The 27,699-nt window shown below is 41.2% G+C and overlaps 1 protein-coding gene across 5 annotated transcripts in view; it reads left to right on the top strand.

Moving 5' to 3' along the window:
• The window catches only part of ppm1f (protein phosphatase, Mg2+/Mn2+ dependent, 1F), a 65,837-nt gene that overhangs the window by 2,613 nt on the left and 35,525 nt on the right, over positions 1–27,699 (top strand). For 3 of the 5 annotated variants that reach the window (XM_048556298.2, XM_059655139.1, XM_048556297.2), the window contains exon 2: positions 21,066–21,184. The exons of 1 other annotated variant lie outside the window; for it this stretch is intronic. In XM_048556298.2, coding sequence (XP_048412255.1) covers positions 21,066–21,184 — 119 coding nt within the window. Of the gene's footprint in view, positions 1–21,065; positions 21,185–21,886; positions 21,958–27,699 lie in introns of those variants that run through there. One more of the 5 variants, XM_059655141.1, reaches the window with a different exon arrangement.

The following is a 27,699-nucleotide window of genomic DNA, read 5'->3' as shown; positions in this document are numbered from 1 at the left end:
GGGAATGGAGAGTTTGGCATTATTCACCCTACAGCAAAGAAGGTGAAGAGGCAATTTGCTGGTAGTGTTCATAACTAGTCAATAAGATGAAATCCTCACCAATGGTGAAAGGATCTGCAACTGTGGGAGACAGATTTCTAATATGGCTGCTAGTTTGTGATGTACCCCTAGTGTGCTGTCTGAGATGATGGTGGAAACAAATTCTATAGTATAATGCCAAAGAAAATGACAGAAGTATTTGTAGAGAAAGTCCAAGACTGAGGAATGCAGAGGAGTGGAACTAATTGGATAGCTGTCCTAAATAGCCAGGTCAGACACAGATGGCAGAATGTCGTCCTCCAATGCTGTTATGTGAAGAAGGGTTGGTTGTTGTTGTTGTTGTTATCATTATCCAGCGCTTTCCACTTATCTCAAGGTTGCCACAATTTGATATTTTGTCTGTACAATCTCCCTAGACAAGGGAGAGTTGGAAGGCTGCATATATTTTTCTGTTAGTGCTTTGTTTATATATCTGTAAATAGTTAACTACATCCTGTGAAATGTTGTGCATGGTTTGTTACCCTTGACTCTAAATGTTCTACTGTAAATTGTCCAGCCTTCATTTTTCCTTACGAAAATGAACACCTAATCCATCTAATATCTCCTTTGCTTTTCATTGATTGTGATCTACAGCACGCGTGTTAAGTGCTTTCACTAATGCTGATTGTTGTAACACTGAAAGTGTGTCTAGGGGAAAAAAAAATGTTTTCCTCTTCTGCTTTTGAGAAGTTGGAAATGCAACATTCAGATTAGGTGCCTCAGTGCTTCTTTAGTTTTCAAATGTTTGACATTGGGACCCCGAAAGGAACATGTTAAGAGCAGGACACTACATCCTAACTTGAAAAAGCCACTTAAGGCGACTGGATGCAGGGCGGGGGGGAAAGTGTTTTAAAAAAAAAACTTCTGCAATATTGAAACAGTATTTAACTGTTGCTTTATTTTGTTTGAGTTGTAGTGAATGGTAACTTTAGCAGAAGAGGAAAACACTTTTTCCTGGACACACTTTGTGTTACAGCAATCAGCATTAGTGAAAGCACCTAATACACGTGCTGTAGATCACAATCAATGAAAACCAAAGGAGGAGATATTAGATGGATTAAGGTGTTCATTTTGGTAAGGAAAAATCGAGGCTGGACCTGTACAGTTAACGGTAGGGTCCTGAGGTGTGTTGTCAAACAAAGACTAGGGGTGCAGGTGCATCGCTCCTTGAAAGCGGAGTTGATGGTAGACAGGATGGTGACGAAGGTGGTACGCTTGCCTTTATTGATCAGAACATTGAATAGAGGAGTTGTGATGTCATGTTGCAGTTGTACAAGATACTCGTGAGGCCACTTCTAGAATGCCATGTAAAATTCTCTTTGCCCTTCTAAAGTAAAGATGTTAAACTTTTATTGGTGCAGAAATTATTTACAAGGATGTTGCTGGGACTGCAGTTATAGGGAGAGGCTCTTCTCTGGAACAGAGACTGAGGGGTGACCTTAAAGAAGTTTATGAAATCATGACGGGCATGGATAGGGTGAATAGCTGAAGCCTTTTCTCCAGGATGGGGGAGTCTAAAACTAGAGGCATATGTTTAAGGTGAGACGGGGCAACCTTTTGACAAGGACGTGAGGGGGTGGAGGTGGGTACAATTACAGCCTGTAAAGGGCATACGGATGTGTATGATTAGGGAGGCCTTGGAGAGATATGGGACTAGGTCAGATTGGGCTGTGAAGTCTGTTTGGGCCAAAGATTCATGCAGCACGAAACGTGACCCAGTAAAGGAGATCTAAAGAAAAATTGAGTGAAGGGGCATATGCTGAAATTTCCTGCCTAAGGTTTCAGCAGTTAGAACACAGTCATACCCTTTGTCCCAATCAAAAAATGGCAACCTGGCAACCAATAAGGTCAAATGCAATTGCAAAAGTAGAGAAGAGAGATGCTGTTTTAAAATGAGAATTTAAAACTGGAAAAATTAGCCAACTGAAAGCCTTCAACACTGTATTGGCTATGTATGAGTTTGGACAATAGTCATTTCCCATTGGGCCTTGTTCTGAACCATAATATCAGTAATCTTTCAAGAGGATGTGGCTGGACTGCAGCACATTCCCAACTTTATCAGTTTCCCAGGTTAGGAAGTTTAAAAACCTAAGGCTTAAAATTTACAAATGTGCAAACTGTTAGTAGCATTGGTGGTAGACATCTTGGGGAGGTGAACAGTAGTGAGAAAATAATAACGAAGGTAAGTTAAGAACAGTATAGGAATTTAGAAGGAGAAAATGACAAACAAGGTGCCAATGGTGTGGCGCACATTTCAATTTTTGGGTATGGATGTCAGCCAAGGCTGACCTGTTTTCTGATTTAGCATTTCTGAAGAAGGGCCCTGACCTGAAATGTCCTTTCCTTGCTCCTCTGCTGCCTGGCCTGCTGTGTTCCTCCAGCTTCACACTGTTATCTCTGTTTTTATGATATTGTGCTGTCTTTAAAATTAAGATTTTGGCACACATGAGGCAATCGGTCACTAGATCTTACTAAGTTTAAAAAGGTTTTCTAAAAATGTGGAGCTATTATTGGGGTAAACATAAAATTTTGACAATTCTCACTGTTTTCTCAACCTTCTCGGTATGAATTTGAAATCCATGAAAAGGATGACTTCATATTTTTTTAAAAAATCCGGCAAGTAGAATCTATCTTTATAAATACACTTGCGTCTCCAGTCAAACTCCTGACCTTAGCAACCAGATTTTATTTGGCATGTTACATTTTTAGGTTAAGAGGAGAGTTGTGGCATTAACCTGTTGAAACCTATTTATGTGGTTCAAAAAAGATGACAGAATGAGTAAGCTTGAGAAGCTTGTGTTTTTTTTTAAAAGAAGAGATTTGCTACTTCTAACAAAATGGGATTGATATAGAACTTGAGACAGATGGAAGCCATTAATATATGGGTGAGTTTTCAGTTTTGACTCAACTTTTCAGATAAGAATTGGGGAAACAGAAGCTCACTGTCCTCAAAGGTTGGAGCCTTGCTACTTCCTTTCATTTATTGTGTGCTCCTCTGTTATAAAAGATAAAGGAATTTGTTTCCTTTTTGTCAGCTGGCTTTTTGTTTCACACTTACAAGCTTTGTTAGTGTTTCCTTTACATCTGTGATTGTGCTTCATAAAGTGCTGATGGTCACAATTCTGCAATTATCTTGCACACCATTTTTAAACTGAAGATCAAGTGGAATTTGCAGAATTATCTCCAGAACACAATATTTTCTGTAATATCTATATAGCTGCATATAAAGTGTTTTTTTTAAGGCTTTTTTGATACTGCACCTTTTGTGAATTGGATTCTGTTGGTGGCTGGTATGCAAATCACTACTAACAATTGTGGTGAGGAGTCAGTTTTCTATTACTCAGTGTACTTTGCAAGAATCCTTATTTTGCTACTGATGCTAACTTGGTGTTTGACTTTCTATGTAGAAAAGACAAAGTAGTAGTCACTCTTTTACCAGTTTTGAAAAGAAGAATATGAAGTCCTATCACCATAACACATCAGAGCTAATAGGAACTGCAGATGCTGGGGAATCCAAGATAATAGTGTAGAGCTGGATGAACACAGCAGGCCAAACAGCATCTTAGGAGCACAAAAACTGATGTTTCAGGCCTAGACCCTTCATCAGAAAAGGGGGTGCGGAGAGGGGAAGGTCTATCGAAAGTGGAGAGGAGACAGTCAGGTCAAAGAGGTGGGCATGGAGCCAGTAGAGGTGTGTGTAGGTGGGGAGGACAGATAAGTCAAGGGGGTGGGATGAGGTTAGTAGGTAGGAAATGGGGGTCTGGCTTGAGGTGGGAGGAGGGGATAGGTGAGGAAGAACAGGTTAGGGAGGGAGGGATGAGCTGGGCTGGTTTTGGGATGCAGTGGGGGGAGGGGAGGTTTTTGAAGCTTGTGAAACCACATTGATACGATTGGGCCTCAGGGTTCCCAAGCGGAATATAAGTTGCTGTTCCTGCAACCTTCAGGTGGCGTCGTTGTGGCACTGCAGGAGGCCCAGGATGGACATGTCGTCTAAAGAATGGGAGGGGGAGTTGAAATGGTTCGATTGGGAGGCGCCATTACTAATTGCGAACAGAGCGTAGGTGTTCGGCAAAGCGGTCCCCAAGCCTCCACTTCGTTTTCTCGATGTAGAGGAGGCCACAACTGGAACAGCAGATGCAGTATACCATATTGGTAGATTGTGCAGGTGAGCATCTGCTCGATGTGGAAAGTCAACTTGGGGCATGGGATGGGTGTGGGGACAGGTGTAGCACTCCCTGCAGTCGCAGGACAAAGTGCCAGGTGTGGTGGGGTTGGAGGGGAGTGTAGAGCAGACAAGGGAGTCTCAGAGAGAGTGGTCCCTCCGGAAAGCAGACAAGGGTGGGGAGGGAAACGTGTCTTTAGGGTTGGACTGCAGAAGGTGCAAGTGTTGGAGGATGATGTGTTGAATCCAGAGGTTGGTGGTGTGGTGCATGAGGACGAGGGGATTCTCTTTTGGTTATTGCAGGGATGGGATGTGAGGGATGAGTTGTGGAAGACACCGGTCAAGGGTGTTCCCGACCACTGTGGGGTGGGGAGCAGTTATGATCCTTGAAAAACAAGGACATCTGAGATGTACGGCAGTGGAATGCCTCATCCTGGGAGCAGATGTGGCAGAGGCAAAGGAATTGGAAATAGGAGCTGGCATTTTCTTTTTTTGCAGGAGGTGTATTCTAGGTAGCTGTGGGAGTCAGTGGGCTTGAAATGGACATCGTTTCTAAGTGGTTGCCTGAAATGGAGACAGAGGTCCAGGAAGGTGAGGGAGGTGTTGGAGATGGTCCAGCTCTCCCTATTTATTTCAGAACTCGCCGCCTCGCTGCCCTGCCCCCCCCCCCCCCCTCACACCGCTGCATCCCAAAACCAGTCCAGCCTTTCTCTGCCTCCCTAACCCATTCTTCCTCTCACCCATCCCTTCCTCCCACCCCAAGCCGCACCTCCATTTCCAAACCTACTAACCTCATCCCACCTCCTTGACCTGTCCATCTTCCCTGGACTGACCTATTGCCTCCCTACCTCCCCACCTATACTCTCCTCCCTTTTCTCTCCATCTTCGGTCCGCCTCTCCCTCTCTCCCTATTTATTCCAGAACCCTCACCCCATCCCCCTTTGGATCTAGGCCTGAAACGTCAGCTTTTGTGCTCCTGAGATGCTGCTGGGCCTGCTGTGTTCATCCAGCCTCGCATTTTATTATGCAGCATGTGTAGCACCTGTTGCACTGGTTTTTGAAGCCCAATGGGTCAGTTAGCCTTTTGTGGGGATTTTAAACAGTGCACTTTATTTTCCCTAACTGAACAAATACCCAATCCCTTTCGAGGCTTTATAAGCAAAGCTGTTTGGCGAGGGCAGGAGGGATATTGTTCAAAGTTTGAAGTGAGCCATGCGTACTTGAAACTACATTTAGACCATAATTCCCAGAGCTATGCATCAATTAAACCTCAAGGGCTTGTACCAAAATGAGACAGCAATTTCCAAAATGGCACGTTTTTGATTTTACAATGGATGATGGAGAACATTTTGCCTCAGGTTATCATTTCCCTAAATGATGTCTTAACAGTGAAAGCTAAAAAGGAACCCTTAGAACCTGGACATGGCGCTTAAATGTTTTTCCAAGGTGTGAATACTGATTGGAAGATAGTGAGTGCAATCAACGGTGCCCCAGCTCCCATGTCTGTCCAGAGCTTAGGTTACTTGTGCTGGTACATTAAGCTCGTACAGAAGTTGGCAACCGTCCTGACACCTTTGCATCCACTCCTTTTTTTTTAAAAAGGCTGACCTCTTTGATAAGTGGTCTCAGACAAGCCCTACTTGAAGAAAAGAAACAACTAGCATTCTTTTAAGATGCTTGTTTTCGGTGATCACGAAGATCTGGTATTGACATGTGATGCCTAAAATGTATGGCTTTGGGTGATATCAGCTCATGGTGGCCCAATGGGGAGGAACGCTGATAGCACATATATCCAGGACTTTATCTAGGCATATTTACACTCTGTATTAGCCAGAGCAAGAAAGATTAGTAGTCACATTTGGAGTCAGGAAGTACCACCACTGCCTTTTTTATGAATGGAATCTTCTGATAGTCATGGACCCCATAACCCCTACTTTGTCTCAATGAGAACAAGGCACTGCCATCCATAGCTTTGGGCCACATTCAGTGGTGGGCTTTAATACTAAGTGCATCTAATTACAGGTTAGAATATTGTCCAGTGAATACGGTTGCGTGGTCCTGCCTCCCATTAGTAGATCCGCCACTGGTGGTACCCCCAATGGAACAGTCTAATGTTAAATTTTCTGGACATGCTACCAATCGTAGCTAACAATATCAGACACTGGTCACAGAGGTTCAGCCATTCCAGAATGAAACAACAGGTATTGTTGGGGTGGGGGGGGGGAATCACAGGGCCATCTCAACTAGAATTGAAGTATTTTTTGGACCTGGAGAGACCAACTTGCAGTAGAGAACAGCATATTGATATGGGGAGTGAGAGCGATTTATCCTTAGCAAAGGTCCCCTTCAAATGCTGGCTCTGTTACTTCACGGTTTCCAAAATCTCAATAAATCTGGCCATATTTGGGCACAGACATAACTGCATTGGTGGGGCAGTGCCGAGTGCCTTTTTCCTTTTCTTTAGAAAAGGACAAAAATTTACTGCCAGCAGCTCCTCCACATCCATAGAAATGACTGTGTAAACCTTGGACTTGGCTGTACATTGACTGCGCAGGTTCTTTTTTGTGGGTTCAATGTTCTTGGTTATTGTAGTTAGTTACCCTCTTAAAGCAGTTGGACGTGCATAAGGTCCATTAGTCAAACCCTGGGATGACGATAGAAAAACTGGGTGCAAGGTTTGTAACAGTGTTGGTCACATCAGGCTATTTATCAGCAGGGAATTTGGCAATTTCTCATGTCAAAACCCACTTGACTCTAAGGACAGCTCCATACTAGACATCATCCAATGGCCTGGCAGAAAGTGGGCCAGACTTTGAAGGCTGGATTGAAAAAACAGCCTATGCCTTACTAGATATCAAACTGTCCTGGTTTTTGTTGGATTAGAGGAACACTTCATGCCTGACCGCAGAGTTGCTAATATGCAGAAGAGTCTGCACTAGGTTAAGTATGACTTTTCCCAGACCTGAGTGTGTGAGTGAAATAGCATCAGGAACTACTATGCCGGACCCAAGACTCTGCCAAGTAGGAGACAATTTGGTTGCAGGCAAAAAAAAGTTTGTAAGAATCACACACACAAACTCCTGGGCAAGAGGACAGCCTGTGAAGTCAGGATCAGTGTACTATGTTTGGGCAGGTCTGAAGCTCTTGGAAAAAGCAAGTGGATCATGTGAAAGCCATGAATTCTCATAGTGTGGGAACAAAATGTGCTGTGCTCCTTGGAGCTATCAGAACCTGTGGATTTTGCCCTCTGTCAAATGTTTAAGTCCGTCCCTGGATTAAGAGGGCATTACAGAAGCTTCCATTCTTCTGAGGTGCTCCTGGTACAAGAGGCCAGCTCTTGTGTATTACACACTGCCTATGTTGATCACCTGAGCCAGTGCTCAAAAAAAAAACTCCAACAGGCTCTCGGAGAGAAAGAACTGACCTATGTTCATGGACTTGGAGCACTGTGGTGATTATAATGAGATTATCCAGCTGGCTCTTGGAATATGAATTCCACGATTGGAGCAGATTAACAGTCCCAGGGAGCCCTGGCTGATAAGGATATGTCAGAGATATTGATATGCTGATGCCTGACTCTACAGAAAGCAGTACTATAGTTGAGGACTGTACGGGCATAAATAAAGGGTGAATTGGTGACAGGATACCAGCCTGTGTGTGGAGTTATTTTGAAGGTGACACCAAAGTAAGGGTGCTTGCTGGTAATTTCCTATCAAAGCATTCTACAAAGATCTGTAGTAGGGATTCCCCTTTTTTCCACTACTAGCTTTAATGTGCTGTCAAGGGGATGTCATATCCTGCAGCAAGACTGATGCCAGTTATCAGACAAGGAACAAAACGCTCGCTTAGGTTTCTCTCAGAATTATCCAGGAAGTTAATATCACCTTTTCCTTTTTAAGATTTTTAGACAGATGAGTAAATTATGATGTAGCTTTTTTGTTTACACTAAATTTTTAAAGTTTAACAAATTCTTCAAACAGTGTAAACACCTTTTTGTGAATATATGAAAGCTAGTATCTTGTGGAGAAAGTGATAATGGGAACTGCAGATGCTGGAGAATCCAAGATAACAAAGTGTGAAGCTGGATGAACACAGCAGACCAAGCAGCATCTCAGGAGCACAAAATCTGACGTTTCTGGCCTTGACCCTTCATCAGAGAGGGGGATGGGGAGAGGGTTCTGGAATAAATAGGGAGAGAGGGGGAGGCGGACCGAAGATGGAGAGAAAAGAAGATAGGTAGGGAGAGGATAGATCCGTCCAGGGAAGACGGACAGGTCAAGGAGGTGGGATGAGATTAGTAGGTTTGGAAATGGAGGTGCGGCTTGGGGTGGGAGGAAGGGATGGGTGAGAGGAAGAATGGGTTAGGGAGGCAGAGACAGGCTGGGCTGGTTTTGGGATGCAGTGGGGGGAGGGGAGCTTTTGAAGCTGGTGAAGTCCACATTGATACCATTGGGCTGCAGGGTTCCCAAGCGGAATATGAGTTGCTCTTCCTGCAACCTTCGGGTGGTATTGTGGCACTGTAGGAGGCCCATGATGTCATCTAAAGAATGGGAGGGGGAGTTGAAATGGTTCGCGACTGGGAGGTGCAGTTGTTTATTGCGAACCGAGCGGAGGTGTTCTGCAAAGCAGTCCCCAAGCCTCCGCTTGGTTTCCCCAATGTCTTGTGGAGAAATATTGACTTGTCTTTTGTAAATTGATTCATAATACTAATTTGTTCAGACTTTGACTAAAACAAAGTATAACATCAGGATTTTTACACTTCAGTTTTTACATTGAGACTAATACTGTTTTTAAGGTAGCCTTGTCTGTTAAATGCACTGGAAATTGCAGCCTGGCTGTTTCAGTGGAGTATGGACAGGTGAGTGTTTCACTACCAGTCACGATTATTGTGAATAATAATCAAAATGTGACCTCAAATTGAGGTACATTTGATATCCATTGGATGTGATGACTACTCAAGCCAATTCTGGAAAGGCAAAGTCTACCATAAGTGCTACACAGCCAGTTATCACTTGCTGGTAGTATGGGATACCTTTATTTGCAGGGTTTATATTTGCTTTGGCGGTTCGGAAACCAAATGGTGGTATGATGGCGAGTTAGAGAATCACCATTTGCATCAGTCACCAGTTAATGTTTCCCACTTGTGATTTAATTTTGGGCACTTTAAACTCTCTTTTGAGATCCTGATTCAGCTGTGAACACTTTTTTTTAATTTGGCGATCTGGTCATCATACAACCTGCAGACGTCTCCTATTCAGCAAAGCCTTTTTGATCAGAGCTAGCATGTTATTGTTTATCCTGCTACACTGGTGAATTTCTTTTCAAGTGTTAGCACGAATATCGCATAGATACCTGAAATACTGAGTCTTTATTCTTGGTAGGTCTTTGTTTAGTTGCCCTAGAACAATATGTTGAGGATACAAGCCTATAGATGAGTGTCTTGGTCCTGCTGCTCAATCTGTTGTTTTCTATTCTAATTTTGTCAGCTGGAAATGGTAGCTGCTTTTCTAATGCTGGTACTGAGCTCATTGTCCATTCAAAGTAGTATATTTTGCTGATTGCTTCCAGTGCTGTAATGTTGAGTATGATCACCAAGCGGTAAAGTAATACCCTACCACAAAAACTACAGTTTTCTTGACACTGGCAAGGCATGGCACTGATGATTTGAGTCTTTGCCCATATGGAAAATCAGCTCAGTATGGCGGCATCAACACGCACAGGATGTGGAGGAAGAGGGATATCACCACTTGCTGTATGGCTGTTCTGTTGGTGCAGACACTGTCTGCACCCAATTCATATTGCCCTTCACTAAAGTAAATCCTGGCTAGAGTGAAGTAATTTTCTTTCGAAACTAAGCTGACAAGTCATTACCCCTTTAACATCAGGTTAGATTAATCTGAAGTCACTTGGAATTTGGTCTGTTGGGACCAGAGTGTATGCCAAAAAACAGTAAAGTGCATGTAACAACATTGTTCCTGCTCCATTGTGAGTAAAAATCTGATCAGATGATCTTTGCTTGTATCTGATGCAGATCTGGTCCACATTCCACTCCTGTGCTGGGTGATCACACCAGCTATCTTCTGGTTTTGTTTGGGGATCAAAAATGGATTTTACACAGGGCTACTGCTTGCTAAGGGGAAGAAACGTGTTCAGTTTGTCCCTCATGCTGAGGACCACTTTTTTTTTTTCCTGTGTAGCTATGTCATTAGCTGTGTGTGTGAGAACCCTATACAGGAGTACTGAGTGTCTCTTGCCAAGATTCTATCCATCTCTGGGAAGAATGTCAGACTCATTGCAGCCAATTGGGCCATGCTTTACTACCTGGCTCCTATGGAGAAGTTTATGCAGAGGGGCAACATTTTCACCGCAATTTTGTCAGGCACTGATGTCCTGAAGGCCTTGTGGAAAAAGGTGGTACCTACTTTACCTAAGCAGATTGCCAAAGAGATTTGGCAGAATGCCTCTTTGCCAGGATGTTTCAGATATACACCAAGGTGTATCTTGCTGATGATTAGAAATGGCCTCCCTGTTAACTCTTTCTTGCGTTCTAGAGACTTGCCTGTTTTGCATGTTGTTTTACAGGCAGCTGTAGTCGGTAAGAGACTGGTACCTAGCTTCTGGATTATGTCTTTTGCAAAGAAGATCTGGTAAGAGATATAAAGGCTTTTATCAAAATTCTTCATCTGAAGTACGTCCATGACACAGTACTCTGCCTTACAGGTTGTTTCAGATGAAGGTCAACTGCTATTAGAGGACCACCAATTTAGTGAAAGATATCCTTTCATTTTGCCCAAAGCGTTGACTGGGATGGAATGTAATGGACTGACCCATTCCAAGATTTAAAATTATGTTGATATACTCGCTAAAGCTTGGACTAGCTGGTGCAAAGGGTTCAAGATAAAGGGCATTGTCCAAGGTTTGCCTGCAATTAATTGCTAAGGAGCTGGAAACTTTATAATCCCTCAGTTGGTATCTTTTGCCATGGAGTATATGTTGTAAAAATTACATGTAATTGTATTGGGGCACCTCAGCGCCAAGTGAGTTTGGAAAGAAATTGAACTGCATTGCACTTCAGGTAATTCCCAACTTGAACTGTTGCAAAAGTAATGTTGTATATTCTTGTACAAGAATATATTTTTGGAAAAGTTCTGAAGGCACACTTCCATTGCAGCTTGTAGTAGGAGTGTTTCTAAAGTCACTGAAATAAATTAAGCCAGGCAGTTTATATTTTTAATGGGAGATGCTTGCAGGCACAGGTGTCCTACTGACACCTACTGGTCTCTGGTCTTCCCTTTTTAAATTTAAAAATCCCTTCTGTGCCTTTTGAAGTCTTGGTTAAATTAGATAATGGATCCCTGAAACAGGATGACAATTTGAACTACGTGACACAGTAACTCTGAATAGATAGGCTGTGCACTGTAACAACCTATTTGGTAGTTTTGTGTACAGCACAATAGTAACGAAGCCAGTAGTCAGTCACTTGCAGCTGCTTTGACATGTATTGAGCAAGTGCCAAACTGTTGTAAGTCAATACAGTTCAAGTCCTTAGTTTGTTTCGACCTCTTAAATTAAATGAAGTATAATGTTGTTTTAATTGAGTGAGATCAGTTAATAATTAGAAGCTTCTGAATAGTCTAAGTGGTGGTAATTGTGAAATCCATGCAAACTTAACCAGTAACCATAATTGCACTCATCCACTTCAACTAAGCACCCACCCCATTTCAACAAACCATGGCATGTTTATAAATTTATATAATTCCATTCATGCCTAAAAATCTCCTGCAATATAAGGGAAAGTAATTATTAAAAATATTAATATTAAATGCGCACACAGTACTGCAACTTGGTTTTGTTCGAGAACTGTTCGAGAATATCAAGAGACCAAAGTACTAAGTGAAGATATTAGTGACTCTGGTTGTGATGTGCAAAAATGAAAGAAAATTGCACTCTGAAGGTATAGACGTCGTTATGCAAGGAGTTGTTTAGGAACATAACTCGTCAGCGTGGGTGGGGAAAATTTAATCTAAAGAATGCAGCCCTTTTAATTAGATTGGAAGGTTGGATTTGGATTTGGATTCATTCTGGGATGCATAACTTATTTCTATTGATCTTTTAATTTGGAGACCTATTAGTGTAATTTGCTGGAAACGTGAGTAAAAATTGTCCAAAAGCAAAATGCATGTAACAGATTGCATAATTGTTTCAAAAAGTATTCAGTCTTATTATCTGATCTTTGGTTTTTACCTTCATGACTGTTAAACTTTTTTTAGTGGGTTGTTCCAGAGGCATGTGTTTGAGTGTGTACACTCCCATTTCCCATGATGACAGGAACAGCAGAAAACCAGTAAGAGAAGCAGACTTGTGTTACACTGATATAAATATCTGAAATTTTCGTTGAGATAATTTTGAATATTGGAATTTTCACATTTAGAAATGATATTCCGGAGTGCAGATGGGTCTATAGAGACACCATCAAAAGGCTGGCAAGAAGGTAACTTTTGGAGAGACATAGCTCATAGCTAGCCCTTGAACATAGAACCATAAAGTACAAACAGGAATAGACCTCTCTCTCAGCCCGTTTTTTATTTTTGAGCTTGCACCGTCATTCATTTAAGTTCATGACTGATCTGATTTACTTCCACGTTCCCACCTATCCTTGATAACCTTTTGCTTATCAAAAATTCATCCTCAGGTGCCTACTAAATAGACAACAAGAGGACACAGTACACCCTAACATGCTGGCCACACTGCCCGACATCAAAAATAACAGAACTGACAGTGAGACTCTTAACGTCACTAGGAATCATGCCCACAGCCACTCTGACAAACACTCAAGGATTAAAGACCTTATTCCCACAACATGCAGAACTAAAGTAGTTTAAAATACCATGCAATGACTGCCACAAACATTACATCAGAAAGACAGGAAGGAAACTAGCCATTGGAATACACTAATATCAGCATCAGCTAGCAGCAAAACGACACAATGAACTTTCCTCTAATATCAGTACATTCGGATAATGGAGTCCATAAAGTTTTTAACTGGGACAACAAAGCCGAAGTCAAACTTAGACACACAGGAATTCCCAGAGGCACGGTTCTGAACCCGTAATGCAATCAACAAACATAGAATTGGACTCCACATACAAACCCATACAGAACCAAACCAGAAATGACACTATTTGTCATGATGGACCAGACAGTATAAATTCCAAGCAGAGCAGGACAACGTTGCATGATCAGAGGCCTCACCGATTGATGTAACTTAGCATGGTGATGAAATGTCTGAACAAAAGCAAGTCAGCAACCTTGCCCAATACCTCAGTTACAAATCTTTTAAAGTTTTAGCAAAGAATCTATCAACCTCTGCCTTTTAAAAATATCCAAAGACTCTAATTTCACTGCCTCCTTGAAGAAGTGAGTCCGAAGACTTGTGAACATCTGAGATGTTTAAAAGTTTCTTCCTTTTAAACTGACCTACTAACTTCAAACAGGGACCCCAGTTCTAAATTATCCCAAGAGAGGAAATGTTAATTCCACAGCTGTTAAGAGCCCTCAAAATGCCTTGAGTTTAAATCAATTTCCTTTTTAATTTGTACACCCAGGTACAAACAAACCTGTCCTAACTAACCTTGTGCCACAAGACAACTCCTACGTTGCAGGTATTTAGTAAACTTCCTGAATTTGCCTCCAAAGTGTTACGTTGTTTTCCTTAAGCAGGCCATGCTAACTACAGTACTCAAGACATGGTCTCATCAGTGACTTGAAGAATTGAAGCATAATGTGCTGCTTTTGCATGCAATAACACTCCTCCACCTTTCCTTTATTACTTGCTGTGAATGCATGCTAACCTCTTTGTGATTCATGCGCTAGGATATACAGATGCCCCTTAATCTGTCTCCATTTAGATGATTACATTTCCCTTCCAAAATGCATGCATAACTTCATATTTCCCACTTGCTTTACCTATCTGCATCTCTTTGCAGCATCCTTGTCCTGTTTGAACTTAATTACTTTACTTTACCTGCTTTTGTGTCTCAAATTCATCAGGCATACTTTCAGTTTCCTTGTCCAAGTCACTTGTATAAAGTTGAGGCCCAGCACTAATTCCTGTGCATATCGAATGTTATGTCTTGCAATCTAGAAGCCATTTATACCTACTGTATTCAGTTATCCAGTCAATGTTCCTGCTATGCAACAAGTTTGTAGAAGAACAAAAAAAAACAACAGCCTTTGATCTATCACCTAATCAAATGATTTCTCAAAATCTAAGTACTAAATATCCTCTTGTTTCCCTTTTTATCCACTACTTTTTAACTAGGTTATTTGTAGTTCTTTGCAAGGCAAATCATGGTTTGAGAGAAGATAAATACATGTTGACTCTGCGTGAGAACGCTACTATAAACTTCTAACATTTTCCCTTTAGCAAATGTTAAGCTAACTAGCCTGTAGTTACTTGCTTTTGCTCTCTTTCTCTCTTTTTTTTTAATAAAGGAGTTAGTTGCAATTTTCCAATAAAATTTTGGAAAATTCAAACCAACAAATAAACTATTCCAAGACTTGTTTCTTTTAAGAATTTTTAAGATGAAATCCATCCGGCCCTGGGAACTTGTCAACCCTCTCAACTGCAACAATTTACTTAATACCACGTTTTTTATTTTACTGAGTTGTTCCTTTCCTTCCATTTCCTAAACTACAACTATTTTTGTATCTCTTCAGATATAAGATACCTGTTTAAATTTGCTGTCCCTTTTTAAATTTCTGAGACTCCCTTTGCATCAGGACAAATGTTCACTTTTTTTTTTGACTTTTTTTGAATCTATATAAATTCTTAGTATTTTACCTTCTCTCATCTAACTCTTTTCTTTCCTTCCTGTTTTGTTTTTTTCAATTCATCCCAAATTTCTGAGCTACCACCAATCTTTGCATAATTGTAGGAATAGTAAGAACTGATGGTGGAGTCAGAGAACATAGTAGGCTAGGCAGCATCAGGAGCAGGAAAGCTGATGTTTCAGTTCGGGATCCTTCAGAATTGGGGGAGGGGTGAAGGGAGCTCAAAGAGAAGGGGTGGGGCTGGGGAAGGTAGCTGGGATGGTGATAGGCAAGTGCAGGTGGGGATTGGTCAATAAGGTGGGAGGAAGAGATAAGTGGGAGGGAAGATGGACAGGTTCTGTCAGATCAAGAAGGTGGGGATGAGAGCGGGTTGGCTAATGGGATGAGGCCAGGGTAGGGGGGATTTTTGAAACTGGTAGAATCAACTTTTAGGCAAACAGTCTGAATTGTTAAGACCGATTCGTAATGGGGGGGCTTGGAAGGCAGCTAGGACTTGATAGAAATATTGTGCATTTAATGTGGCAATAAAGTGCCACTCCTGCTGGATTTTGACCATGTACTATTCTTGCTCTCTCTAACCTTTTGAGGACTGCAGTTTCTGCACTGTGGTTGATTCTTGAGTACTCTGAAATAGTCCAACATGCTGCTTTGATATATCAAATAGCTATGAAAATGTTCAAGAATGATAGTAAGCTCAGAATGAACATCCAGCAATCCTAATACCAATCACAAGGCAGACAACTAGTCCAGCTGATGCTGCAAAAGTGTCCTCACTAACAGCTTGGAAGTTGCACCAAAATTACATGGATACTTTTTTTCCAGGAGGTGGTTTAATGTTGTTCACCTACACATCTGCCAATGTGGCATACTGTATCCATTGTACCCGGTGTGGCCTCCTCTACATTGGGGGAACCAGCCCGTTCTCTCTTTTTCTCTCTCCTTCTCTCTTTTCCCCCCCCCCCCCCCCCCCCAACCACCATGCAGCACAAAACCAGCCCAGTCTGTCTCCGCTTCCCTAACCTGTTCTTCCCCTCACCCATCCCTTCCTCCCGCTTCAAGCCGCACCTCCATTTCCTACCTACCACCTCATCCCGCCTCCTTGACCTGTCCGTCTTCCCTGGACTGACCTATTCCCCTCCCTACCTCCCCACCTATACTCTCCTCTCCACCTATCTTCTTTTCTCTCCATCTTCGGTCCGCCTCCCCCTCTCTCCCTATTTATTCCAGAACCCTCTCCCCATTCCCCTCTCTGATGAAGGGTCTCGGCCCGAGATGCTGCTTGGCCTGCTCTGTTCGTCCAGCTCCACGCTTTTATCTTAAACTGGATGTCAAGCAGGTTCGTAGAACTGTGATGATCAAAGGTGAATGGATGATAATCATAATCATAATCATAATCTGCCTTGAGACACGGTGGCTTGTTTCCCCAAGCTTCTTATTCTTGCCTCCTCTTCAGTTGCCTATATAAAAGCATTAAATTTTCAATCTAAATGAGCTCTATCCTTATTGAAAGGAACATGAGATTTCCTGGTGTGTCTGTTAAAGGAAATGTCTTTTTTCTGAAGGATCCTGTGCCCATTGACAGTCATTCTGTCTCGAGATTCAAGCCCTTGGACCAAATGTCACAGAACAAGGATCAATGACAATTATTCCGCCTTTCTTGAGCTGCTCACAACAACTCTTTTTAAACAAGAGGTTCAGTAATTAGTATGTAACAAGATGACTTTTATAGGGAGCAATGTTAAATAAACCAAGGCAGGACTTTAATGGTAGGGTTTGGAGGAGAGTTGAACAGATATACCTAGTTGTAAAGGAACTACGTACCTGAACACCATGATGGTAAAGAAAGTATTTGGTATGCTTGCCTTCATTGATCAGAACGTGCATGTCACGTTACAGTTGTGCATAATATTGGTGAGGCTGCTTTTTGGAGTGCTGCATACAGTTCTGATAGGAGGGGCAATAATTAACTTTTTTTGCACCTTTTCCAATTTAACTAGGATGTTACTGAGACTGGAGAGTTTGAGCTGCTGGATAGGCTGGGACTTTTTTCATTAGAGTTGGAGGTTGAGGGGGAGTTTTAGACATTTATTAAAATCCTGAGGGGTATAGGTTTAAAGTGAGAGGATAAAGATTTTAAAGGGACCTGAGGGACAACTTTCTCTCTGAGGTCCCTGTATAGAATGAACTGCCAAAGGAAGTGGGTCGATGTCAGTACAATTATAACATTTTAAAAGACCTTTGCACAAGTACATTAAAAAGAGGGATATGTGCCAAAAGCAGGTAGATGAAACTAGATCAGTTTGGGAAACCTGGTCAGCGTGAATCAGTTAGCCCAAAGGGTTTGTTTCCATGCTGTAGGACTATCACTCTGCTTTGTTATGTCTCCTTTAGTGTATCACTGGGGAATAAATGCTTCACTGATCACTCAGTCTAAGTACAGCATGAAATAGAGACATGCAGCAGCAGGTTCCACATTTCATCTTCAATGTATTGACTGATGCCAGGGTAGTGGAAAGTGCAGCAGTTTCCAATCTGGATCCTCTGAGGGATAAATTTTGAGTGTTTTTTTTAAAAAAAAAACACATCTACAGATATTGGAGATCTGAAATAAAAACAAAATGGTAAAAAAACTCAGCAGGTTTGACAATCTCTGGAAAGAACAACAAAGTTAACATTCAGTCCAGTGACTCTACTTCTGAAGAATGATCCTAATTTACCTGTTGTGTGCCATTTAAATGTTATTTCCAACTTGGGCATGCTGCAGTGTTCCAGCAAAGCCCACTGCATGTTGGAGGAACCTTTTTTTTCACTTTTCTGCTTAAACAACTTACAATTCAGAGCTCAACACCAAATTTACCAACCCCCCCCCCCCCCCCCCCCCCCCCAAGAAAGAACTGTGCCTTTTTAGGGCGTGGATTTCCTCTCTGTTTTCAATTATTCATACCTATCATTGACACCTATTTTTCATCCAGATCACCTCATTCTGAAGAGTTGCCATGAAGAGCAGGACTTCAAACGTTCCTCCACCGATTTGTGGCCAGAATTACTAAGTTTTTTTTTTCCCCCTCTGGCATTTTCTATTTTTTTTGTCTGCCAGAAACTTGCTGGTCTTGCTGTGCAAAGCATTGACCTCCACCGGTGTTGTAGGCTGGCATATTGCCAGGTCCAGGACTGTGCTGAGGGATGCACTAAAGCTTGGGCAGCTATCGAGGTGCAATGAAAGACTGCGGTCTAAGGTCTCCCAAAATGTAATGGGAATTTAAGTTTTGAGATGCCTTCATGGGAATGTGAATAGTTTCCTTTTATGATTTAGGAATTGCCCATTTGCTGCAACTGAATTGAAGCTGTAACAAGGAATGTTGAAGTTCAGTGTATTTTCTGTGTGGACCTGTGTACTTCATCTTTTAGATGATTTATAAATAAAGCACTTTTTAAAGATTTTTGTAAAAAACCTTTTATCTGAAGTCTCTGATACAATTGAATATAACCGTCTGTGAGTAGTGTGATAATGGGATTGATGTAATAAATCACTATTGATGCCACGCTGTAACAGTCCATGAAGTTCAATGCAGAACTGAAGTAGTGCTGTAGTTGGAGGTTTCATTTTTGAAATGTTAAAACTGTGGTTCTGCCTGCTCTTTCAGGTTAATGTAAAAGAATTACAGGAGTTCTCCCAGTTCTTCAACATTTAATCACTTCAGCCAGCATCACAGAAAAAACAGACACTGTCTTTGTCTTTATTTGTGGTCCTTGCAGTGCAGTTTTTGCTGCATTTCCCAAGTTGCAGTGACTACTTCACAGGCCTTTTGAGAATCTTTGAATTATTTTGGAACGTTTTGAGGTAGAGGAAGGAGTTGTATAAATATTTAGGTAGGGGGTGGCAGAGTGATAATGTCACTGTACTTAGTAATCCAGACATCAACGATTCAATGCTTTGGTACACGAGTTCCAATCCAGCTAGTGGATTTTAAATTCCTTTTTTAAAAAGTCTTGAACTGAAAGTTAATCTCAAACGCTAATGATGAAGTTGTCACTTCTTTTTTGTTTTTTTTTAAAAAATTGGGTTCACAATTGTCCTTTTTAGGGAATAAATCTGCCATCCTTGTTAAATCTGATCTAGATGTCACTGTACACCCACAATGTTGCCTCTTAACTGCTGCCTATAAATGGTCTAGCAAGCCACTTCAGGGGCACACGTTGGCCCTGTCAGCAACATACACACACCGTGATATTGTCAAGGGGTATTTGCAAGTATAACATAATGTAGGGATAAAAGGGAAACTGAAGATGCTGTGATGTAAGATTTAAATGGCATCCGTCAAAATAACATGAAGTGTTTTGAGAGTTGCAACTAAAACAGGAAGTAAATTGCTTGGGACAGAAAACAAAGCATACATTTCAATCAGACTGATCATAAACATTTCACAAGAGGGAGGAAGTGGGAATACATCATAGTTTTTGAACACTTCCAAGATGCAAGTAATGGCTGAACAGCCCTTCAATTGCCGTAACTGCTCAAATTCCAGATTATCTCTATTGGAAGAATTTTTAAAATTGAGATTCTTGAAGTTAAATTGGTACTGTAGTAGAAGCCAGTGAAATTGAGCATTTAAACTGCATAGATTGTCGCTTGTGATTCTGTTGAGAACATTCTACCCTCTAAATCAGAATGTTCAAGTCCCGCTCCAGGACTTGAATATGACAATCTAGGCTGACACTCCATTGCAGAACTTTTAAAATGTACTGCAGTGTCAGAATTTCTGTCTTTTGAGATGAAACGTTAAACGGTGTTCCTATCTGCTGTCTCAAGTGAACATTTTAAAAAATGTTTGATTCTATTTAGAAGACATCTGGAGAATTGTGCTGTTTCCTGGCCTCAATTAGCCTTGCACAAGACATTATCACACTGTTTGTGGGAGCTGGCTGTACACAATTTAGCTATCTTGTTTCCTGTACTTACAATACAGCATACTTTTCTAATTAAAAAGAAACTGCCTTTGGTTGTAAAGGGCTTTAGGATGCCATGTTGTGAAAGCCACTGTGTAACCAAGTGGTTTTTTTTGTTCTCTTTACAGAGTTCTAAAGTGGCTGAATGGTTTTGGATAAATGATTTTAGCTGATAGCAATTTCCAAAATTGAGTGAAGATGTGAATGTAGATTTTTGTAGCAAAGCAGGTGGGGTGGAGGACGTTAAAAATGCAATTGCTCAGACAGCAATTAATATTACCTATATTGCTGTGGATTTGGAGTCATCCGTAATCCAAACCAAGTACGGATGGCAGAGTTCCTCCCATAATTGATATGTGACTCCAAAGTGTTTCTATGTCCAACAGGTGGTTGCATGATCAGCATTAGATTAGCTTTTTATTTCAGACTTTTTTATTATTAAATTTCACCACATACTATGGATTTTGGACCATATCACCCAAAACATTGGACTGGGCTCCTGGATACCTGGTTCTGTGACATTGCCACCGCCTGAAAGGGATTCATAGCTTTAATTATCAAAAATGACATGCTTGTCTATCATTTGGTTTACCCTTTTATAAAATATCAAGAGAAGCCCATTGAATGTGCCAGAGTAACATTTTTTTTTTGTAAGAGATAAACAGAATGATGTAAGTATGATCAGTATTGAGCCTTAATTCATCAATTTGTTGGCCGATCAGTGTAGCTACAGCTTTAGAATTCTAACAATGTGAGGTAGAAAGGCTAGCATGCTTTAGAGGATGACCTTGTGGATGCTGTATATGTTTGGAAGTTGATAGTGTACTTGCTGATGTTGCTGAAGGCATAAGGATTTAGCAATACAGATACTGAATTTGGAGGGAATTTAATGAAGTGTTGGCTCAAGAAAAAGAATCAGTCAGCCCTGATTTGTGTTCACTTGTTCCTTCTTGCCACATCATTGCCACTGTACCTTCTGATTTGTAAATCAGGATGTACCTGACTGTTAAAATAATTGCCTTGTATTGCTTTCTGATTCTTGTAGAAATCTGCCACCTGTCCTTGCTGCCACTTTGATCCATGCTGCCATTGCACAGATGCTACAATTGGATAGCTCTACGTTTAGAAACAAAAAGGAACCTGATCAAGATGAGGAGCTTGCCTGTAGGTATTTTTTCTTTTTCAAGAAAACACTACTTTTGGAATAAGATAAAACTAACTAGTCACTTTTTATACTTGATTTCTACAGACTTTTGCATCAACCCCATCTTTTGGGGTGATGAGTAGCTATTTAACAAGTGTTAAATGCAATCAGTACAGCATGGGAAGAGGCCTTTTGGCAATTGAATTGACACTGGCGTTCTGAGCATTAAAGTGGACTTGCTGAGCAGTGCAGATGTCAAAACAATAATTTTTCTACTTGTTTTCTGGGATGTGGACATCGCTGGCTGAGACAGCATTATTGTCTGTGGCTAGTTGTAGTTAATTCCCTTTTTAATGCAGGTGTTACAGAAATGAGAATTTAAGGAATAGGAGCCGTAGTTGCCATTCTGTCTTGCCTCAAGGCATTTTTTTTCTGTTTCCAACCTGTGAAATTTTAAACCATATTCTGCGATTGTATTACTTTTGGTGTAATCTGTTGGCATGAAGAATTCAAACTAATGAAGGTTAGATGAGCATTGCTTGTTCTTTGCCTTTGCTAAACAAAATAACTACAAATCCCTGAAGCCAAGCAACGGTCACCTCACTTGATGCGTTTAAGATAATTAGTCTGCCACTTCCTCTGCAGAGGAAACTCTGCTTGGTGATGTGCTTTTTTTTGTGTGTCTCTCTCCATGAGCCCATGAGGGGTTTGTATTGAGCTCCAGAGTGAAGGATAACTGTGCAGGCACCATGTCTTTTCCTGAGTCTGTTTCACAAGAAGCTCTCTAACAGTGGTAAGTTAAAGTCTCTTCTACATAAAAAGAACCCTTTTGAAAGCATTATTTTGGTGCTCTTAAAATATGGTTCTGCATATTTTGTGTGACGTATAGCCTTTTTTAATAATCTTGTGTAGCTTTTTCTCCTTTTTGGGAACTAAGTGTCTCACTTGATTATGGTTAGCAGTCTAACAAACCAGCAGCACCAGTTAAAATAAGAAAATACTAGGCACACCCAATTTTTAATGTGGCTGGCTTGAGGTTATTTCCTGGTATACAATTCAGTTAACAGTTGTTGAGTCATTTCCTCAATCTGCATAATTCAAACAAATGGCAAACTGAGAAGCGATCTGATTTTGTATTCAGTAGTAAAAGAAAGAAAAGTATATCAGAACTCACTACTGTATATTGCTTATTATGGTTTGTGTGAATATAATGTATTGAGAATACAGAAATTGTTCGTGATCACTCCTGTGACTTTGTTTGTTTCATGCTAGTAAAGCTAACTGAGTAACTCAAATTATTCAATGTAAGTAGATTGAGTAGGAAATAATAACTGGGAAAACTGAATTTAGTAACTTTTTTTGAAAGAGCAATGAAGAGAACCTGACAACTAGTTTTCTTTTTGTTTTAAAAAGCCTAGATCTGCTTGAACTCTTGGTTAGAATTCTTTCCAAAAAATGATTTTATTTATTCACTGGTTGCATTTTAGACCAGTATTTATTTCTCATTCATAATCCACCTTTTGAAAAGGTGGTGGTGAGCTACTTGAACCACTGCAGTTCTTAAGGTGTGCTGTTAGGAAAGGAGTTTCATGATTTTGACCAAGTAGCAGTAATAAAACAGTTTGATATAGCTTGAAGACAGGATGGTTTGAGATTTTGAGAGAAATGTCCAAGTAGGGGTGTTCCTGTGCATCAGCTGTCCTTGCCCCTTCAAGGTGGTAAAAGTTGAGAATTTAAAAGTTGCTATTAAAAGAGGCCGTCTTTACGGATACAGAACTTGGCTGTCAGTTTCTGCTTGGTGATTCTGTGTTATGTATTTTGGAAGATGGTTACTTGAATCTGTGATCTTGGGTTCATGCCGTACTACATGTGATCCCACCACGCTGTGTTCTGTATCTGTAAAATCTTCCTTGCTAACCTGTATTGACACCACCCACCTTTTTTTTAGAGAGATCATAGCAATTTATCAAATATTTAATATAGTTTGTGCAGTTTTGGATTGTTTATGACTTCAGTTAGACCCTCAGTATGTGACTCATACCTATCACGTTATTCCGTTCATTTGGTTTGTCTCCAGCACTGCTGCATTTTATATAATTGTCTGTCTGCCTCATTTAATCGAATATAGGTCATTCCTTCAGTTGTTGAGATTTTAGTCACTGTATGACACTCTCTTGGTCACCTAATTAGTCGGCCTGTTGATACTCCACTCACACCATTAGTATGAGCTTTTTGATGTCTCTGCCCCTTTGTCAGGCGAGGGCGCAATGTTCCAAGAGCCTGCAATTTTAAATAAACCTGTTGGACCATAACCCGGGATCATCTGACCTTGTCTATCCCCCAGATTAACGCTGGCACCTCCTAAATCTTGAATGTACATTTTAAAAAAAAAAAAATCATCACCATCACCATCACGAATGGGGGCCACCAAGTTAACACTTTGCAGCTGGCTTAAAAGTGAAGTTGAGAAGAGCACTGGTAGAAATGGTTGAAGTTGGCCAAGCAAGAAAAGTCTAAAACGTCAGGAACAACTCTTGGCATGTCAATTGATGCTCACCCTGCAGACGGCCCTGTTATTCAAGCCTGGGGGGGAAAAAAGTCTCGCACTGGATTAATGGAAGTGGTGTGCTCCATTCGTGTGGAAGCAACAAAGATGGGTAGCAAGATCCAAGAATAATTGGAGCATTTTGCAAGTTACAAGTAGTAAGCAATGATTCATAGATGCACCACTAAATTTTACATGATAGAAGATGCACTGAAAAACCAGTCTAAAACTGAAATGGCCCTGTGCAATTAAATTTCTTAGCAGAGAAGAGACAATTGATGAGAAACCGAAGCTGACTCAGCTCTTCAGAAAATTTTTCCAATCCAAACCTAATGTTATTTCCATTACCAGTGGTCAAGTAATGCCAAAGCCTGGACGTCAGGCTTGGTTTGTGTGATGTATTTTATTTTCTTTTTTGTTTGAAGCCTTGTTCCACTGTAAACTCATACCAGTTGTCAACAAATCTTGGACAGAACAAACTACTAAAATTGACTTGCTTGCTGCATGATGCTACTCTGCACATCCACCTCTAGAGACCTTTGGTAACATGAGATGGGAATGTCAAATACATCGATCTGCTTGAAAAAGTGCCAAAAGTTTAACCCTTCAAGGCATCCTATTGATATCAAATAGAACTTGGTGCAGAAGAGAACTGATGAAGACTAAGGTTGATGTGACAATTGGCCTGGGGGGGGGGGGGGGGAACTGATCGCAAAAGCGCATGAACTTGTGATGAGGCCTGGCAAATACCTCTTGCTGCAGTGTCCACAGCAAATAGTGGGGGGGGAAAAAATTTGAGGCTTCATCAAAGGAAAGTGTTACAGCAAGGAGAATTTTACATGGCTGAATGTCTTGTACAAAGATAATGAGATACTGATCAAATATTAATCAGTGTAGCAGATCAAAATCCTAAAGTCCGCAAAATCCAAGTCCAGTATGCTGTGGATGATTTATGAAACCCATGCCACTTCCATCACTCGTGCAGTAATCCACCAGCTCAACAAATCGGGAGATGGATAGAAACCTATGGATGCGTCATCTGCAGCAAGTGTGATATATCTTGTACCTAATTCAAGTTCTGAACAGTTTAAAAATGGCTTTCTCAACATGTGTCCATCTTGTCAATAACGACAGAACATGAATGTTTACAAACTAAACCAAGGGAACTGGCCTTGGCTTTCAAATTAGATGCTGAAGTTCCAATTCCTTTGCCATTAGCAAGAACTGTGGATGCTGGAGTCAGAGGCAATACAGTGTGGAGCTGGAGGAACACAGCAGGTCAGAAGCAGGAGAGTCAACATTTTGCACTGGCCCTAATGAAGGTTCCAGGCCCAAAACATCAACTCTTCTGCTCATCTAATGCTTCCAAAACGTCCTCTTAAGTTGGCTAACACTACAATTCTGACAATTATGGCTGTTTAGTGTGTTTCTTCAATTGAAGGGTGACACCTACAGCTTTTGGCTAAAACTACAACTTGAACATTCTAGCCAAGATGTAATACAGTTGACATCAAGGTAAAGTTGCCATAATCCCAGAATACCGTAAGACTGCCCACCCATTAGAGACACTTGGTGGTGAGTTTAATCTGAGGATCATCACATCTCGGGCAAAGTTGAAGATGGGATCTTCGTGGTAATCTCCACTGCAAGTTGAAACTGTGTTGGCATCACTCTGATTCGCAAACAACTTAATCAACTAACAAGTATGAAGATGGTCTATGAAATATTTGAGCAGATTGAAATAAATAAGGTTGCATTGGAGGCTTATGCAGATTTAAAAGTGGGCAGAATTGTTGTTTCCCAGGCTGCTGCAGCAGGCAAGGGAGGAAATTACAGGGGCCCTGCCCAAATTTTCAAATAGTTTGTGGCCACAAGGAAGGTGCTGGAGGACTGCACTTGTGGTTCCATTTTGCAAAAAAGATGGGAATAGACTATAAGAATATGGACCAATGAGTTTGATATCAGTGGTCGAGAAACTACTGGGGTAAAGAAAAGTAGTGAAGGAAAAAATCTCCATTTAGTCATGTTTCATCAGGGATAGTCAACATGGTTTTGTCAGGGGGAGGTCATACCTAATAAATCTCTAATTGCATTTTTCAAGGAGGTTACCAAATGTTTAGACAAGGATACGTTCGTGTACTTCTATTGGATTTCAGCAAAGCCCCAAAAGGGAAGCTGAAAGAAGGTAGAAACTCGGGATCCAGGGTAGGTTAGCAAGTTGGTTCTAAAATTGGCTTAGTGACAGGAGCAGATAGTGGTAGAATGCTGTTTGTGTGCCTCGAGCCTAGTGTGTTGTGCCGTTCAGTGCTGGATCCCTCTTCTTGTTAGTGGAATTCATAAATGACGGAAATAAGAATATGTGGGGGTGGTGGGGGAAGATGTTTTGTGGATGACATAGGTTGGCTAAGCAGTTGATGGTGGAGAAAGAAGATGCTAGATTATAAGAGGATATACAGGTTGGTCAGATGGGCCGATCGGTGAAAAATTGGCTTCTAACCCTGAATTTTGGGAAAAGGAAAAAGGCAAGGGACTGTTCAAATGAATGGCAAGACACTAGGAAGTCCAGAAGAACAGAAGGATCCTAAAGTGCTTGTCCACAGGTCTCTGAAGGTGGCAAGATAGGGTCATTAAGGCATATACAGGATGTTTGCCATTATCAGTCAAGGCATAGGTTAAAAGAACAGGGAGATCATTCTCGTACAGAACTTTGATCACGTCGCAGTTAGGGTACACTGATTACCTCACTGCTGGAAGGATGTGATTGTATTGTGAATGCAAAGAAGATTTGCCAGGATGTTGCCTGTGATGGAGAATTTCGGGTATGAAAAGAAGCTGGATGAGTTTGTTTTGGTTGGAACCTGATTGAGGGGCATGGACAGGGTGAATAGGAAAGCTGCTGTTCCCCATAGTCAAAGGGTTAATAACAAGGAGACATAATTTTACATTAAAAGGCAGAAGGGTTAGTGGGGATTGGAGGAAATGCTTTTTCATGCACATGGTGGGCATCTGGAATGCACAGTCTCAGGGTAGTTGAGATGGAAAACCTCCACCTTTTTTAAAAAGGACTTGGATGAGCACTTGAAATATCATAGCCTTGAATGTTATGGGGTTAGAGTGGAAAATTGGGCCAAGTGTAGGTAGTACACTTTTGAAAGTAAGCCCTCAATGGGCTGAAGGACCTCATCACTCTGTGTGATTCTGTGACCACTGATACAGTTGATATGGAGGCAATGTTTCTAACCCAAAGTGATTCACGAACATTGATTCACTCATTTTAGTATCAGCGTCATACTGGACAGGACGAAATGAAAGTGCTTAAGATCATAAGACATAGGAGTGGAAGTAAGGCCATTCAGCCCATTGAGTCTACTCTGCCACTTAATCATGGCTGATGGGCATTTCAACTCCGCTTACCTGCAATCTCCCCGTAGCCCTTTAATTCCTTGCAAGATCAAGAAATTATCAATCTCTACCTTGAAGACATTTAACATACTGGCCTACACTGTGTTCCGTGGCAATGAATTCCACAGGCCCACCACTCTCTCTGGCTGAAGAAATGCCTCCTCATTTCTGTTTTTAAATTTTACCCCCTCTAATTCTAAGGCTGTGCCCACAGGTCCTATTCTCCCAGCCTAACGGAAACAACCTCCAGGCGTCCACCTATTACAAGATAATGCATGGCTTAGAAGTTTCTATTAAATCTCCCCTCAACCTTCTAAACTCTGAGTACAATCCCAGATCCTTAGCCGTTCATCATATGTTAGGCCTACCATTCCAGGGATCATCCGTGTGAATCTCTGCTGGACATGCTCCAGTGCCACTATGTCTTTCCTGAGGTGTGGCGCCCAAAATTGGACATAGTATTCTAAATGGGGCCTAAATAGAGCTTTATAAAGTCTCTGAAGCACATTGCTTTTATATTCCAACCCTCTTGAGATAAGTGACAACATTTACATTCGCTTTCTTAATCACCGACTCAACCTGCAAGTT

Source organism: Stegostoma tigrinum, chromosome 26 (assembly GCF_030684315.1).
Source record: "Stegostoma tigrinum isolate sSteTig4 chromosome 26, sSteTig4.hap1, whole genome shotgun sequence".
Taxonomy (NCBI): Eukaryota; Metazoa; Chordata; class Chondrichthyes; order Orectolobiformes; family Stegostomatidae; genus Stegostoma; species Stegostoma tigrinum.
The sequence above is the reverse complement of the archived record's forward strand: the minus strand, read 5'-3'. Positions and strand labels throughout refer to the sequence as shown.